Source organism: Galeopterus variegatus, unplaced genomic scaffold (assembly GCF_000696425.1).
Source record: "Galeopterus variegatus unplaced genomic scaffold, G_variegatus-3.0.2 Scaffold3015, whole genome shotgun sequence".
NCBI classification, from domain to species: domain Eukaryota; kingdom Metazoa; phylum Chordata; class Mammalia; order Dermoptera; family Cynocephalidae; genus Galeopterus; species Galeopterus variegatus.
The window spans coordinates 54,465-67,563 of NW_007729126.1; the positions used below are offsets into that span (position 1 = coordinate 54,465).

Below are 13,099 nucleotides of genomic sequence, written 5' to 3' on the forward strand. Positions count from 1 at the left end.
TTCTAGGTGTAACCATGCAAGAGGGTGTTTGCCTAATGCGTTAGGATAGCGGGTAAAATTGAATATCCCTGGGTAGTCCTACCTCAAATAGAAAATAAATCCTTTTTATTATTAAAAATTGTACAATGTAACTCATAATACAAATAATAACGTTAAGATGTCCTTGTAGATTGATAAGATTTTTCAATACTCGGTGCTGCTGAGAGTGCGAAGAAATAAGCACTATTACACTATATGTGTGTTGGGGAGAGGTGGGTAATCAGTTTTTCTAGAGGGCAGTTTTGCATTATGAATCAGTATTTAAATTGTACATAATTTCTAAGCCATAATGCACCTTCAGGAATTTATTACAAGGAGATAAAAGGGACGAGAATTCAAACATGGTACATGCTTCCCTCCCGGAGGTAAGAGGAATTTGTTATAACTCTGCAGTAGCCTCCTGGTAATGGATAGACTCTATAACTACTGACCCAGCCATTTCATCCCAATTTAAAATCCCCTCTTGCCACCCTCGAAATCCTTTGAATTGTAACTATCTAAACCTGGGACACTGAGTCACTAAACGATTTTCGAAGAGTAGATATTTTGTTCAATATTGTCTGTATTTATCTACAAAATATGAGTTGCTCTAGCTTCTATACGAATTTCCCTCAAAGTAAAGAAAAAGGATTGTCAGGTCTTATTAGAAAGAAGAGGACTGACAGTCACCTGTGGATTTTATTAAAGTTTATATTTTACCATTTGCAAATATCTTCACATGTTCAAGAAAAAAATGGGAGTGTGACATAATTTAAATGCAAAGGAAATAACACATTAATCACTGTGTAATATAGTACACATGACATTAAAAACAATCTCTTGGCTTTAGTGTCAGAAATCCTGGCCCAGATAGAGTCCCACAAAGCCATGCGTGCGTGCGTGCGTGCGTGTGTGTGTGTGTGTGTGTGTGTGTGTGTGTGTAAAATCTCGTTTAAACTTTACAACCTATTGAAGTGCGTGCGTGCGTGTGTGTGTGTGTGTGTGTGTGTGTGTGTAAAATCTCGTTTAAACTTTACAACCTATTGAAATAATTCCTTTTAATTTAAAAATGGGGGGAGATGTAGGCCCTACTTTCTTTTAACATTTAGTCTCTACTGTGGGTCAGAGACTTTGGAATTTGTACAAACACTACCTCAGATAACAAGTAATTTTGCAAAGTTATATTTGGGGCTTCTCTTTTGCACCATCTATGATAACTGTCCTGACTTTTTTATGGTAACTACCAAAAATGAGGTTACTAAATCTTTACTCTTCTAGATTTGATAGTATAATCTAGCCATCCTTGAAAAGATTTTACTTAAGATCCAAGACCCTGATTTCCTAACTCTTTTGCTTCTACAGAGTCTTCTAATATATGGCTTTTAGTAAGTGCTTTTTGTCACATGCATCACTGCTTTAGGGTTGATTTCTTAAAATGAGGAATGAGTTATCTTCTTTTCTAGGTTTTTTTGTTGTTGTAACTCATACTAAATGCCAGTCAAGGTACATTGAAATAAGGTAAGAAATGGAAAGAAAAAAATGGTTTGTCCTTATTGTTAAGTAAGGCTATTCTAACATGCTCAATGATTGCACTAAAAACAAGAGGATCCTTTCATCAAAATTAAAGGACAAAGCAATCATTTTAAGAACATTCATAACATCAAATGTCAGTAGATCAGGTCACAGAAAGCAATGACAATGACTCAAAATCTGGAAGACCTGCATCTTACAAATGGCTATTTTGAATAAATCTTATTTTGTACCACTATTTCCCCATCTCTAAAATGGGGATATTTTCTGGTCCCCTCTCTGCTAGTATGTAGAAGCTATTATAACATGCCTCCCTACTCTTCAGTACAAGGTCACTTCACTTTTATGCTGTTTTACTTCCTAAACCTGAACTGTTTCAGTGAAGTCCTATTTCTGTAGTACTCCCCCTACTGAGCTTCTGTAGCCTTTATGCAGATCAGTTCACTACTTATATATTAGTATTGTTTCTAATTGTCCCATGTGGTGTATATGAGGGTACTTCAAAAAGTTCACAGAAAGATTATATTATTTTTTAACTCTATATTTCCATGAACTTTTTGAAGTGCCTTCATTATTTTAACTAGCAGTTTGAGGATAGAAACTATATTTGTAATACCTGGAGTCTTAAACATAGCTAGGAACAAACTAATTATTTGTTGGTTGGTAAATAAAACTTTGGGTCTCATAAACATAGTACAATTATAAATGTGGATAACACTCTGAAGTGATGGAAATCATTATTATGGCAGAAGAACTGAGTTCATTTATTTTGATGTTTATTATTTTTATTGTTACAAAGGATAATGTATTATTAAAGAGAACTTTGAGCTCTTTTGAATAAATATTTATGTTTGTAAGTAATATTTTGAGGGTCACTTATAAAATTAACTTTGAGAACAAGCAAAGCCTCACCTTTGCTCAGATCTGAAACCTGGGAGTTGTCCAGAAAGCCTCCCTACTTTTGAATTCTACATTCACTCATCCACTGAGTCTTGTTGCTTCTGCTTCCTTAATCTCAAATTCATCTACTTTTTTCCATTCCCTTTACTACAAATCTATCGTAGGTTATCATCCATTGCCTTGATTACTCCAACAGCCTCCTAATTGGCCCCACTGCCTTCAATCTTGCTCTTTTCCAATCCACAGTATAACCAGAGCAATATTTTTGCTACACAATTCTGACTTTTAAATTTTTTTCAATGGCGCCTCAAGGTAAAATATAAGCTTCTCAAGGCCTACAAGGCTCTACAAACATGACCCTTGCTTACCTTTCTAAACTATGTTCTTGTCCATCTCAAGCCATACTGAAATATTTACAAGTTACCTGGATACATATGCTATAATCTCTAACTCTTTATACAAACTACATCTTCTGCCTTAAGCACATTTAAAGCCCTGGTTCTTCATCTTCACTTTAACTGGCTCCCACTTATTTTGTAAGATTTAGCCTGAGTATCTTTTCTTTATAAGAACTTTCCTTAAACCACGGTTGGGAAACACTGTGGCCCACAAGTTGAGAGGGTTTTTTACATTTGTAAAGGGTTGTAAAAAAGGAAGAAAACACAACAGAGATCATTTGTGGTTTACAGAGCCTAAAATATTTACTCTCTAATCCTTCACAGAAAATGTTTGCCAACCACTGCTCTAGATTTACATGCTTCATAAGAAAAGGTGCTGTGCCTTATTCAGTTAGGTAACTTCCAGGTAGCATCATGCCTGGCACTAAACCAGTTTATCCAGTCCTTAATTGACTGACTTTAATGTTTTTAAATTTTCTCATAGAAAATAGGATACTCAGGGCCGGCCCCCGGCTCACTTGGGAGAGTGTGGTGCTGATGACACCAAGGCCAAGGGCTCGGATCCCTATACAGGGATGGCCGGTTAGCTCATTTGGGAGAGCGTGGTGCTGACAACATCAAGTCAAGGGTTAAGATCCTCTTACCAGTCATCCTTTAAAAAAAAAGAAAATAAGACACTTAGGCAAAGCTCTTTTTGAGATTTCAGATGATTAGTGAATATCCCATTTGCTTTGAAAAAGAACAGCACAAGATTAGACACTTGCAGGGTCAGGTTTTAATGAATTTGAACACAAGGCACAGGCTCCCAGGTGTGTACATAAATACATCTCCATTTTACCATTGCTTTTTGTTTCTTTCATCTCTTAATCCTTTTGGACAGGGATGAGAGAATGTTTGAACTCTGTCCTATTTAAGAAAGAACTTCCTTAATAGGGCCTTATAGTCTTTCTTTTTTTTAAACTGATCATCTGAATTTCTGGGACTTCTTGCAGTAAATATTTTTTGTGTATTTCTTTTCTACCCACCTACCACTAGCTTGTTTGATCCTGGTGAATTTTCCATGGTTAAATGATGCTTTTAATTTCTGTATCAACACAGACCCTCTTTGTTGGTGTCTCCAAAACAGTATTCTCTTCCTCTAGTGTGTCATTACAGTCCATTTTGGCTTTTGTTTCTTCCTCATGGAATAAATGTGGGTGCTCAATGCGTCCTCTACGCACAAAATGCTGTATCCGGGTTTCCAATCCTTGGCACTTAGGACGATCCATGAGGGGCTTATATGTGCGCATTTTCACTCCTTCTACAAAGGCACTGGTCTGCTTTATGACAGGGGGCTTAACATTTCTCCATTCTATCACTCCAACCATCTTTGGTCCTGTCTCACAGGGTACTGCAACTGAGTCCAGTCCTTGTAGCATATTATACAACATGTGAGTTTTGACAGCATGATTCGCCCATAGTTGTTGTAGGTGGGTAACATTGAACTCCTGAACCTCCCGGTCATAGACCCACTTGATATTTTCAAACTTGCAGTCATGTAAGACTAGGGGAAATTCTACAGCCATACTGGAGAGAGAAGAAACAGTATGTGAATACACAGCAGCCATCCAATAGTTCCTAAATACCTGAAGGTTGGGGGGTCATGGGGGGCAATGATGTCAATATTGAATATCTAATAACTAAGAAAATACAACACTGTCCCTAACCTTGAACAACTTTATTATAATAATTTTTTTAAAATGCATCAACTTGATCTCTGTAAATTTCAGTGGTAACAAGTCACCTAGGAGTAAGTTGATGTGGCTCCACCATAATGCTATAAAATTTAAAACAGCTGATGGTATTTAATATGAGTAAAAACTAGATTTTATAGCTTAGGAATAAATTACTGGTATTTTTCCGACCTTAGCCTATTCATAAAAGAAAAATCTATTTCTGCCTTTCCTACCATTTCAGAAACTGGAAATTAGGAAAGATTCAAAAGTACAGTACTATGACTACTGAGTAATACAAAAGAAGCAAGATTTAATATGAATAGTTTGAATGTTCACTTTTTTTTTTTTCCCCCCTTTTTTTGTCTTTTTTTCGTGACCGGCAACAGATCGCAACCCTCAGTGTCGCACCCGTACCGGACCGGGACCGGCAACGAGATCGCAACCCTCGGTGTTGCGCCCGCACCTCGCTCAGCCAGTGAGCTGCCGGTCTGTATGTGGGATCCGAACCCTTGGCGGGAGCGCCGCCGCGCTCCCAAGCGGCGCACTGTAGCAGTGCGCCACCGGGCCGGCCCGAATGTTCACTTTTTAATTTCACCAGAATCTAACCATAATACCTCAACATAAATTCAGAAACAAAAAATGTGGAAATGTCCTTTTACTTGAGCCTGGTCCAAACATCTGTTTCCTTACTAATGGCGCAGAATAATGAGAGAAAATTAGAAATTACCACTTCTTTCTAAATGTTCATAACAATAAGTTAGATTGAAAGCTTCATGAAGGCTGAATCAGTGATACAATTATTTAGACAGTCATGGGGGAGAAGAGGATATGCTATTTTGGGTTGTGCGTTTGTTTCTGTTTTGCTTTGTTTTTCCTAACTTACCTATATTGAGGTTTCTGGGGATTTTTCTGTATGTCCAGCAGCTCATCAATAATCTCTGGCTTCTCCATTCCTTGGCCAATCAGAAAGAGGATAGCCATCATACAGCGGACTTGATGATAAAGGAATGCCTGGCCGATCACTTCAAATTGACATAACTGGAAAGGTTTCTGCCATCTCTCCTCACCCAGGCTCTGGCCCACTGGCTGTACTTGAGCAGACAGAATAGTCCTTTGAAAATTAATCACTCCATTGGCTACATCCATTTTACACAAGTTTCTGAAATCATGGGTGCCAACATACTTCTGAGCTGCATAATTCATGGTTACAATATCTAAATCAGCACAAGGGAAAAAATAGCGGTAAGTCCGCTCAAGACAGCTGAACCTAGCACTGAAGCCAGGTTCTACAGGGGCCCAGGCCAGTATACGGATGTCTGGAGGGAGCACCCGATTGAGAATGTGGGTATAACGTATCTCTTTAGCAATATCATTGGCTTCTTCTTTTAAGATAAAATCCTCTGAATCCCTGCCCCTTGGAAGCTGAGAACGAAGGTCAAGAGAAATCACCTGTGGAATTAGAGAAAGATACTGTGTTTTAGATATACAAATAATTTCACTACTCAGTATGTACACCTAAAATATGCTGGTATTGCTTTGAAAAACAGTATACTGGTTCTCACCTGTCCAAAGGCACTAACACCTTTGTCTGTTCGTCCACATCGGTGATAGTTGGATGTCTGTCTGCTTTCTATTAGTCGAGTCTTGGTAAGAGCCTTAAACAGTTTCTCTTCAATGGTATTGTTTGTGTTTTCCTGACTAGCAAAACCCTGGTATCCCCAGCCAAGATAGGCTATTCTTAGGGCTACATGTCTTCGGCCATGAGCACTGAAATCAAATGCACGCTTAACTTTTCCAGCTCCTGAAGAATTTTCTCTAATGTCTGAGTCCTTGTGGTTGTTGGCCTGTTCCTTCTTAAGTCTTTGCACCTCCTGCTCCAGTTCTTGTACTCTTTTTAGTAGTTTCTCAGTTTGGATTCTGTTTATGTCATTTTCAGCCATGATGTGATAACCCCAGGAAGAAACAAATCATACAGGTCCACCCTACCTGAAAAGAGAGCAAAGGGATACACCAGTTTCAGTGCTTGTTCCTTTGGTGATGGCAATATCATTACATTCAAATAGTACCTAACTTTTTTTTTTTTTTTTTTTTTTTTTTTTTTTTTGGTGGCTGGTCCTTATGGGGATCCAAACCCTTGACCATGGTATTAATGTTTAATTTAATGCCCAAAGAATATAGACTTTTGCTTGCCCAGGCATTGACTTGGCTTAATAATTGTGGGTTGATCATCCACAGATATTTTTTTCCATCCTGTTTGGCCAGTTCACAAGGGAAAATAAAAAATATTCAGCTGTCATTGTTAAGGCTTCTTTAAAGTTGTCAAAGTTTGGGGGAAATGTCTGTAGATTTCATTTCTCTATTCTTCATCTTCTTTGAGATGACTGAGGATTGGTGTTACTGATATTTTTTCCCTAAAATATTTCCTTTTGATTTCTCATATTTGTCCAATTTTTCTAATTGTAAGATTTCTTTTTATGGGTTACTTATGTCTACTCTGAGTTTCTACTGCTTTCCAATATTTCAGATAAAATAAGTGGCTTGTATATTCTATCATCTAAGATTCAGTTCTGTCTTAAAGGTGGTGCAATAGAAGCTAGCCTAATTGAAGAAACTTATCGTTGATTATATTTCACACTGGAAGTAGAACTTGGAGACAAGATTTTCTCACTTTAAACAATTTTGATGGCAGAAAAAAGGTAATTAAGCATCACTGACTTTTTTTAAAGCCAAATTTAATGTGTTATCTAATGAAAGATTTCTGTATCTTTAACAGTTGCAAGAGTCAGCTTGATGATGTAATTTAGATGTCAGTGTTGAAATTCCTGATATATTTCAATAATCTGAGGATAACTGTACTACATCCTTAAAACTGGGATAGTCCTGGATAATCTATGACTGATGGTTACTTTAGTTGTAAAAGATCATCTCCACATCTGTTCTAAGGTAGCTCATTTAGTTTTTTGCCCTTTAAGTTTCAGTATCTATGATAGGCATATTAAAAGTTTATACTTAAAAGAATGAAACTGTAAAAGTACTAGAAGAAAAAATAGAATAACTTTTTTTCCTTACAATTTTGGAGTGGGAAAGGCTTTCCTAAAGTAAAACATTCTGGAAGCCCAGAAACTATAGAAAACCAAAAAATGTGACAATCTAAAAATAAAAATTTCTGCCAGCAAAAACTACAGTCGAAAGGGTAAACAACAAACTGGAAAGAAAAAATGAATGATGGTAAAGGGCTAACTTCCTTAATATATAAATATATCATGATATATAAATAAGTTTTAATAAAAAGATCAATAAGAAAAAGTCCAACAATTGGAGAGGTAAATGGGCAAAGACCAAGCATTTCATACAAAAAGAAAAGAGCTTATAAATATACAAAAAGTTGCTCAGTTTTACTGAATTTAAATAAATGTAAATGTATATGAGAACTATTTTTCATGGAAACCGACTGCAAAAATGAGAAAATTTGATAGTACACCACTTTGGAGAGGGGATGGAGAAACAAGCTCTGTTAATGCACTGTTCATACAACTTCTTTAGAGGTAAGCATTTTGGCAACAGTTACCAAACTGAATATGCACATACCTTTTGATCCTCCTATTGCATGTCTAGAAATTTAACCTACATATATACTTGCATAAGTAGGTAAAAATTTATAAGATATTCATTGTAACAGTTTTTAACAGCAAAAGACTGTAAACCTACATCAATAAGGGACTGGCTGAATAAATTATGGTACATTCATACACTGGGATTCTATGCAACTGTAAACAAAATGAAGTAAGTCTAGATGTGCTGATATAGCTGGATCACCAAGATTATCTTTAAGGGTGAGAAGAGTTGTATACTATGCCCCTTTATGATATAAAAAAATAAATACATGTGAATATGAAAAAATTTTTGGAGAAATCATAAGAAACTGCCTTTGAGAGTGAAACCTGGTAGGAAGGGGAAATCCTTGCTTAAAATTATGTTGCATGTATTAGTTTTTCAGTTTGAAAAAAAAAAAAAAACAGTAGTGACACAGGAAATAGTGAGCAACAGACAGATCCACCTGGGAAACTAGCATTGGGTATTTAGTGGGTTAATTTGAGTACTAAAAGTTATTTCAGTGTCAGGGTACTAAAATGAACAGATTTATCTTGGCTACTGAAGATGCATTAAAATTACTTTAAGCATAGGGAATATATGCATGCAGGTATATATACACATGTGTGTAAATGTGAGAGCACAATACTGTTTTTATGATGGTTAAATTAAATCACTCTTACCATTAAAAGCAAGGACTTAGTCTGAAGCCAGACTATCTGACTTCGAATTTCAGCTCCACCACTTACTACCTGTGTAAACTTGACTAGTTACTTAACTTCTCTGTGCCTCATGTCATTCATCTGTGAAAAGGAGATAATCCCACAGTTGTGAGGACTACCCAAATTAATAAGTGTAAAAGCACACAGAACAATGCTAGGTACATAAAGTACCCTGTAAGTAACTATTACATACTGTACATTACACAGTTATGCCCCATATCATGTAGCCTCAAGCTTTTCTTATGTCAGAACTCTCCTGTCCTGTGAGCTCCTAAAGGTGGCAAGCAGTAGAAAGTAGGAGTGAATAAGATGACAGTGGAAATGAAAGCAGGTAATGGATTCTCTAGAGCTGAATTAATGCTCCTCCAAATTGTTCTGATACTACCCAATACTAATCTCTCTTATTATAATTATTGAATTTATGATTGCCTTAGCCATTGTTTGCCATAAAATGGAGACAAGGGAATGAGCAATTTGTGCACTGGGAATTTACTATCAGAAAACTGACCAATGTTATCTCTTGCAGAAGGTCCTACAGTGTAAGGGAAGCAATGGAGGAACTCATGGGACCCGATGGACAAAAATGGGCCAGTATGCATCCAGAAGAACAAATGTTAGCAGCTGCTACAGCATTTACCCATATCTCTGCAAGGCAGGGTGAGGGAGATATCAGGAGAGAAGCCAAATCTATCCAATATGATCCCTACAGTAAAGCTTCAGTAACCCCAGGGAAGCAACCTGCTCTTCATGCGCAGCTACAGTACCCACGTGTAGAAAGTGATGTCACTTCAGAAACAGTCTCAGAGGCCTCCCAAAGACTTGGAAAGCCAGTGATGAAGAGAAAGGTGCTGCGTAGAAAGCCAGATGGGGAAGTATTAGTGACAGATGAGTCAGTTATCAGTGAATCAGAATCTCGTACAGAAAATGATCTGGATCTCTGGGACTTAAGACAAAAGCTGATGAATCTGCAGCTCCAGGAAGACAGAGAATCTCCAGTTGATATTTCTCAAGAATTTAATCTACCATATGAATACCAAGGAATTTCTCAAGATCAGCTCATTTGCTGTCTACAAAGAGAAGGAATGGGCCCTCCAGCTTATGAACAAGACCTGATTGTTGCCAGCAGACCCAAGTCCTTTATTCTCCCAAGGCTGGACCAGTTAAGCCGAAATCGGGCCAAGGTGGACCGGGTAGCCCGATATTTTGAGTACAAACGGGACTGGGACTCAATGCGGTTACCTGGTGAAGATCATAGGAAGGAATTACGCTGGGGTGTCCGAGAGCAGATGCTTTGTCGAGCAGAACCCCAATCCAAGCCTCAGCGCATATATGTTCCAAACAATTACTTAGTGCCAACTGAGAAGAAAAGATCTGCTCTCTGTTGGGGTATTCGTTGTGACCTTGCAAATGGTGTTATGCCCAGGAAACTTCCCTTCCCTCCTCCTTAATTCTTTTTTTGCCTGTCTCTCCTTTCACAGGATTGCTTGGGATAACCAGGTTATCCCAATGTTATCCCAATGTTCTTTTTATGTCTCCTATTAAATAACAACCGACTTGAAAAGCCCATAGAACATTAGAGTAAGGACTCAACATCGTTGGTCTTTCCAAGCTATATATCACATTGGTATCAGATACCATTTAAGTTCCAAATTACCACTCTCAAATCCAGCAATTGCAAGAGAAATCATGCCAGAGAAAGAAAAATAGACCTACTTTTTCTATTTTTTCAAATTAATAAGCACCGTTTCTGTTCTATAACCTTTGGCCAATGTAAGTTGCTGTGTTTTAATGTATGTTTTTAAAGTTGCTGGGCATTAAGTTTATCAAAGAATTTTGGAAATTTGTGAACTTGAACCTTGTTTTTATTAAATGTTCCCCAAAGTTAGATGACCTCAAGTCTGAGCTATGATTCTGTTTCCAGTCATATCCTCCTTCCAGTCATATTCCCACCACCTAAATTATTAAAGAATTTTGGAAATTTGTGAACTTGAACCTTGTTTTTATTAAATGTTCCCCAAAGTTAGATGACCTCAAATCTGAGCTATGATTCTGTTTCCAGTCATATCCTCCTTCCAGTCATATTCCCACCACCTAAATAGTGACAGCCAAAGGGAAGAAACAAAAACTTTCCCTTTATACACAGTCCTAAAGCATAGGAAAAACAACATAGATATATCCCCCATTACTAAGGGAATATAGTAAATCCAGGTCGCTGTGTAAAATGCTTTCTAATAGATGCCCCAAAACAGTAGTATATGGCATACAGGATTGTAAGCCAAGTTTTGTTTCAGAATGATTTCAACAATATTGCCTTCCAATTGTCACTTCTGGAATATCATGCTTTTTATAATTTGCCATTGAGATTTTTTTAGGAATTATGCCTGACACTTGAAGGTTACTCCTATTCTGCAATAGAATTTCAAACTACTAACATCTGGAATCAGATGCAAACATAAATACCAAAATGAATCTGGCCTGTTAGGGTACAGATCAAGATACTAATTCTGTTCACCTTCTACGAGAATTTATCTGTTCTTAATACTACTTTATCCAATGAGGAAACTGGAGGCCAAAAGAGTGGCAGAAGTATCTTGTTCAAGGAAAAAGAGCTCTTTAATATAAATATGAATAACCTTGACTATTAGTATCTGCTAAAATACATTTTCTCCACATTTAAAGTTACATAATTCACACATTCACCCACTTCCATTTGTGAGGTATTTATCAGGAAAACCAGTGACTCAAAGAAATACATAGGATATATTCACTGCAAGTAAATAAAAACTGCAAACTCCACCAGTAGTAGAATAGTGAATGTTTAAAGAAACATTAGGATATTAAATCCATAGGGAATTATGGGAAACTAATGAGGAAAAGTGCAAATTAAGTGAAACAAAAAGGTGGCAAACTATACAGTATGACCTCAGTCACACACATGCACAGGGAAGGATCAAAACCCAGCTCTGGGTAGTGGGATTAAAGGTAAATTATTCCTGAACTTTTTAAGAGTTAAAAATTGGATGGTATTTTTTACATGCAAAACAATCCAATGATTTACTTTCTTCATCTGGATCTCAAAATCCAATATTGCCAAAATCAAAAGATTTCTCAAGTGATTGTCTACTTCAACCCCTTATTAACTAAAGAACCAGGCCAGGGGGTGAGTCAGCTCATAAGGCACGTTTGTGGCAAAAAGTACACCATACCCTTCTCAGAGTAAAGCAGTAGTTTCGAAGCAGACATGTAACACCTCGGAGGGGGCTGCCAAATCACCACAAAGAGGGAATTCGTGTGTACGCTAAGCATCAACTATAAATTACAGCAGCTACCGCCAAACTTTCAATACATCTTTTTAAACTTAAAAAAAGGGTCTTAATCTCGAAAAGATCAGGAACCAGAGTAGCAGCAGAAATACCTTTCCTCGTGTTAAACTTTTTCTTAAACCAGAGAGAAAGAGGAATAGTGTACAAAGGATTAGGAGATACGCACTGTGATCACTAATACTGAAAAGCAATCAGCGTGTAAAGCAATCCTCAAAATAATTTTAAAATTGCTTGCCGCCACGCCTCCCTCCCATCCTACGTACTACTGGGATCCCGACTTTTACTACTGTTTAGTCTTAAGAGCAAGCAATTTTAACTGCGGCAACAGTGATTTAACTCCAAAGTCAAAGGGCCCTCTAAGCTCTCGTAAACAGAACAGAATTAAAGAAGCCCCTACTGCTGCGAGTTTCTGCCAGGAGCTCTAGGAAGTACCAGGCACAAAAGAAAAACACACGGTCCCTAAGCTAGGTCCCACGTCCGTACACCAGAGCCATCCTGAAGAGATCAAAGTATGGGAAAGAGGGCAAAAATATATACATATGTTCAGCCGTATGACCATTTGGTCCGTTCCTCGGGAGAACCCAGGAAGTAGCCCACCCCCAAAAGCCCAAATTTACCTTCCGGCGATCGGCCACGCAGCTTTTCGCGATACAAGAAGTTGTCACTTTGCGTCCTCTACGCGCGCGCCCGAGGCCTCATGGGAAGTGTAGTCCACACTTGTGGGAAATGTAGTTCTGATTGCTGCGGGTTCGGGCTAGACGCCGAAATCTACCTAAGGTTTTCTGGTGCAGCCACTGTTTCTCCATCCCCAACAGGGCAGAATTCGGGGCCTATGGGAGTATAAGAATAAAAGGAGAAATTCTAGTGCTGCGCTAAAATAAAAGAGATAATTTTTCAAATGT

General features: G+C 37.7%; 2 protein-coding genes across 2 annotated transcripts; one reads left to right on the plus strand and one right to left on the minus strand.

Moving 5' to 3' along the window:
- Nucleotides 1-3,601: 3,601 nt before the first annotated feature.
- On the minus strand, nt 3,602-13,020 carry PUS3 (pseudouridylate synthase 3). The gene is made up of 4 exons (XM_008583721.1): nt 12,815-13,020; nt 6,124-6,547; nt 5,445-6,010; nt 3,602-4,412 (listed from the first exon to the last, which is right to left on the minus strand). The coding sequence occupies exons 2-4, from the start codon at nt 6,499-6,501 to the stop codon at nt 3,911-3,913; spliced, it is 1,446 nt and encodes a 481-aa protein (XP_008581943.1). The 5' UTR covers nt 6,502-6,547; nt 12,815-13,020; the 3' UTR covers nt 3,602-3,910.
- Nucleotides 7,173-10,718, plus strand: HYLS1 (hydrolethalus syndrome 1). Its single transcript, XM_008583720.1, has 2 exons — nt 7,173-7,257; nt 9,401-10,718. Exons 1-2 carry the CDS (start codon nt 7,244-7,246, stop codon nt 10,320-10,322), a joined length of 936 nt encoding a protein of 311 aa, XP_008581942.1. The 5' UTR covers nt 7,173-7,243; the 3' UTR covers nt 10,323-10,718.
- Nucleotides 13,021-13,099: the final 79 nt, after the last annotated feature.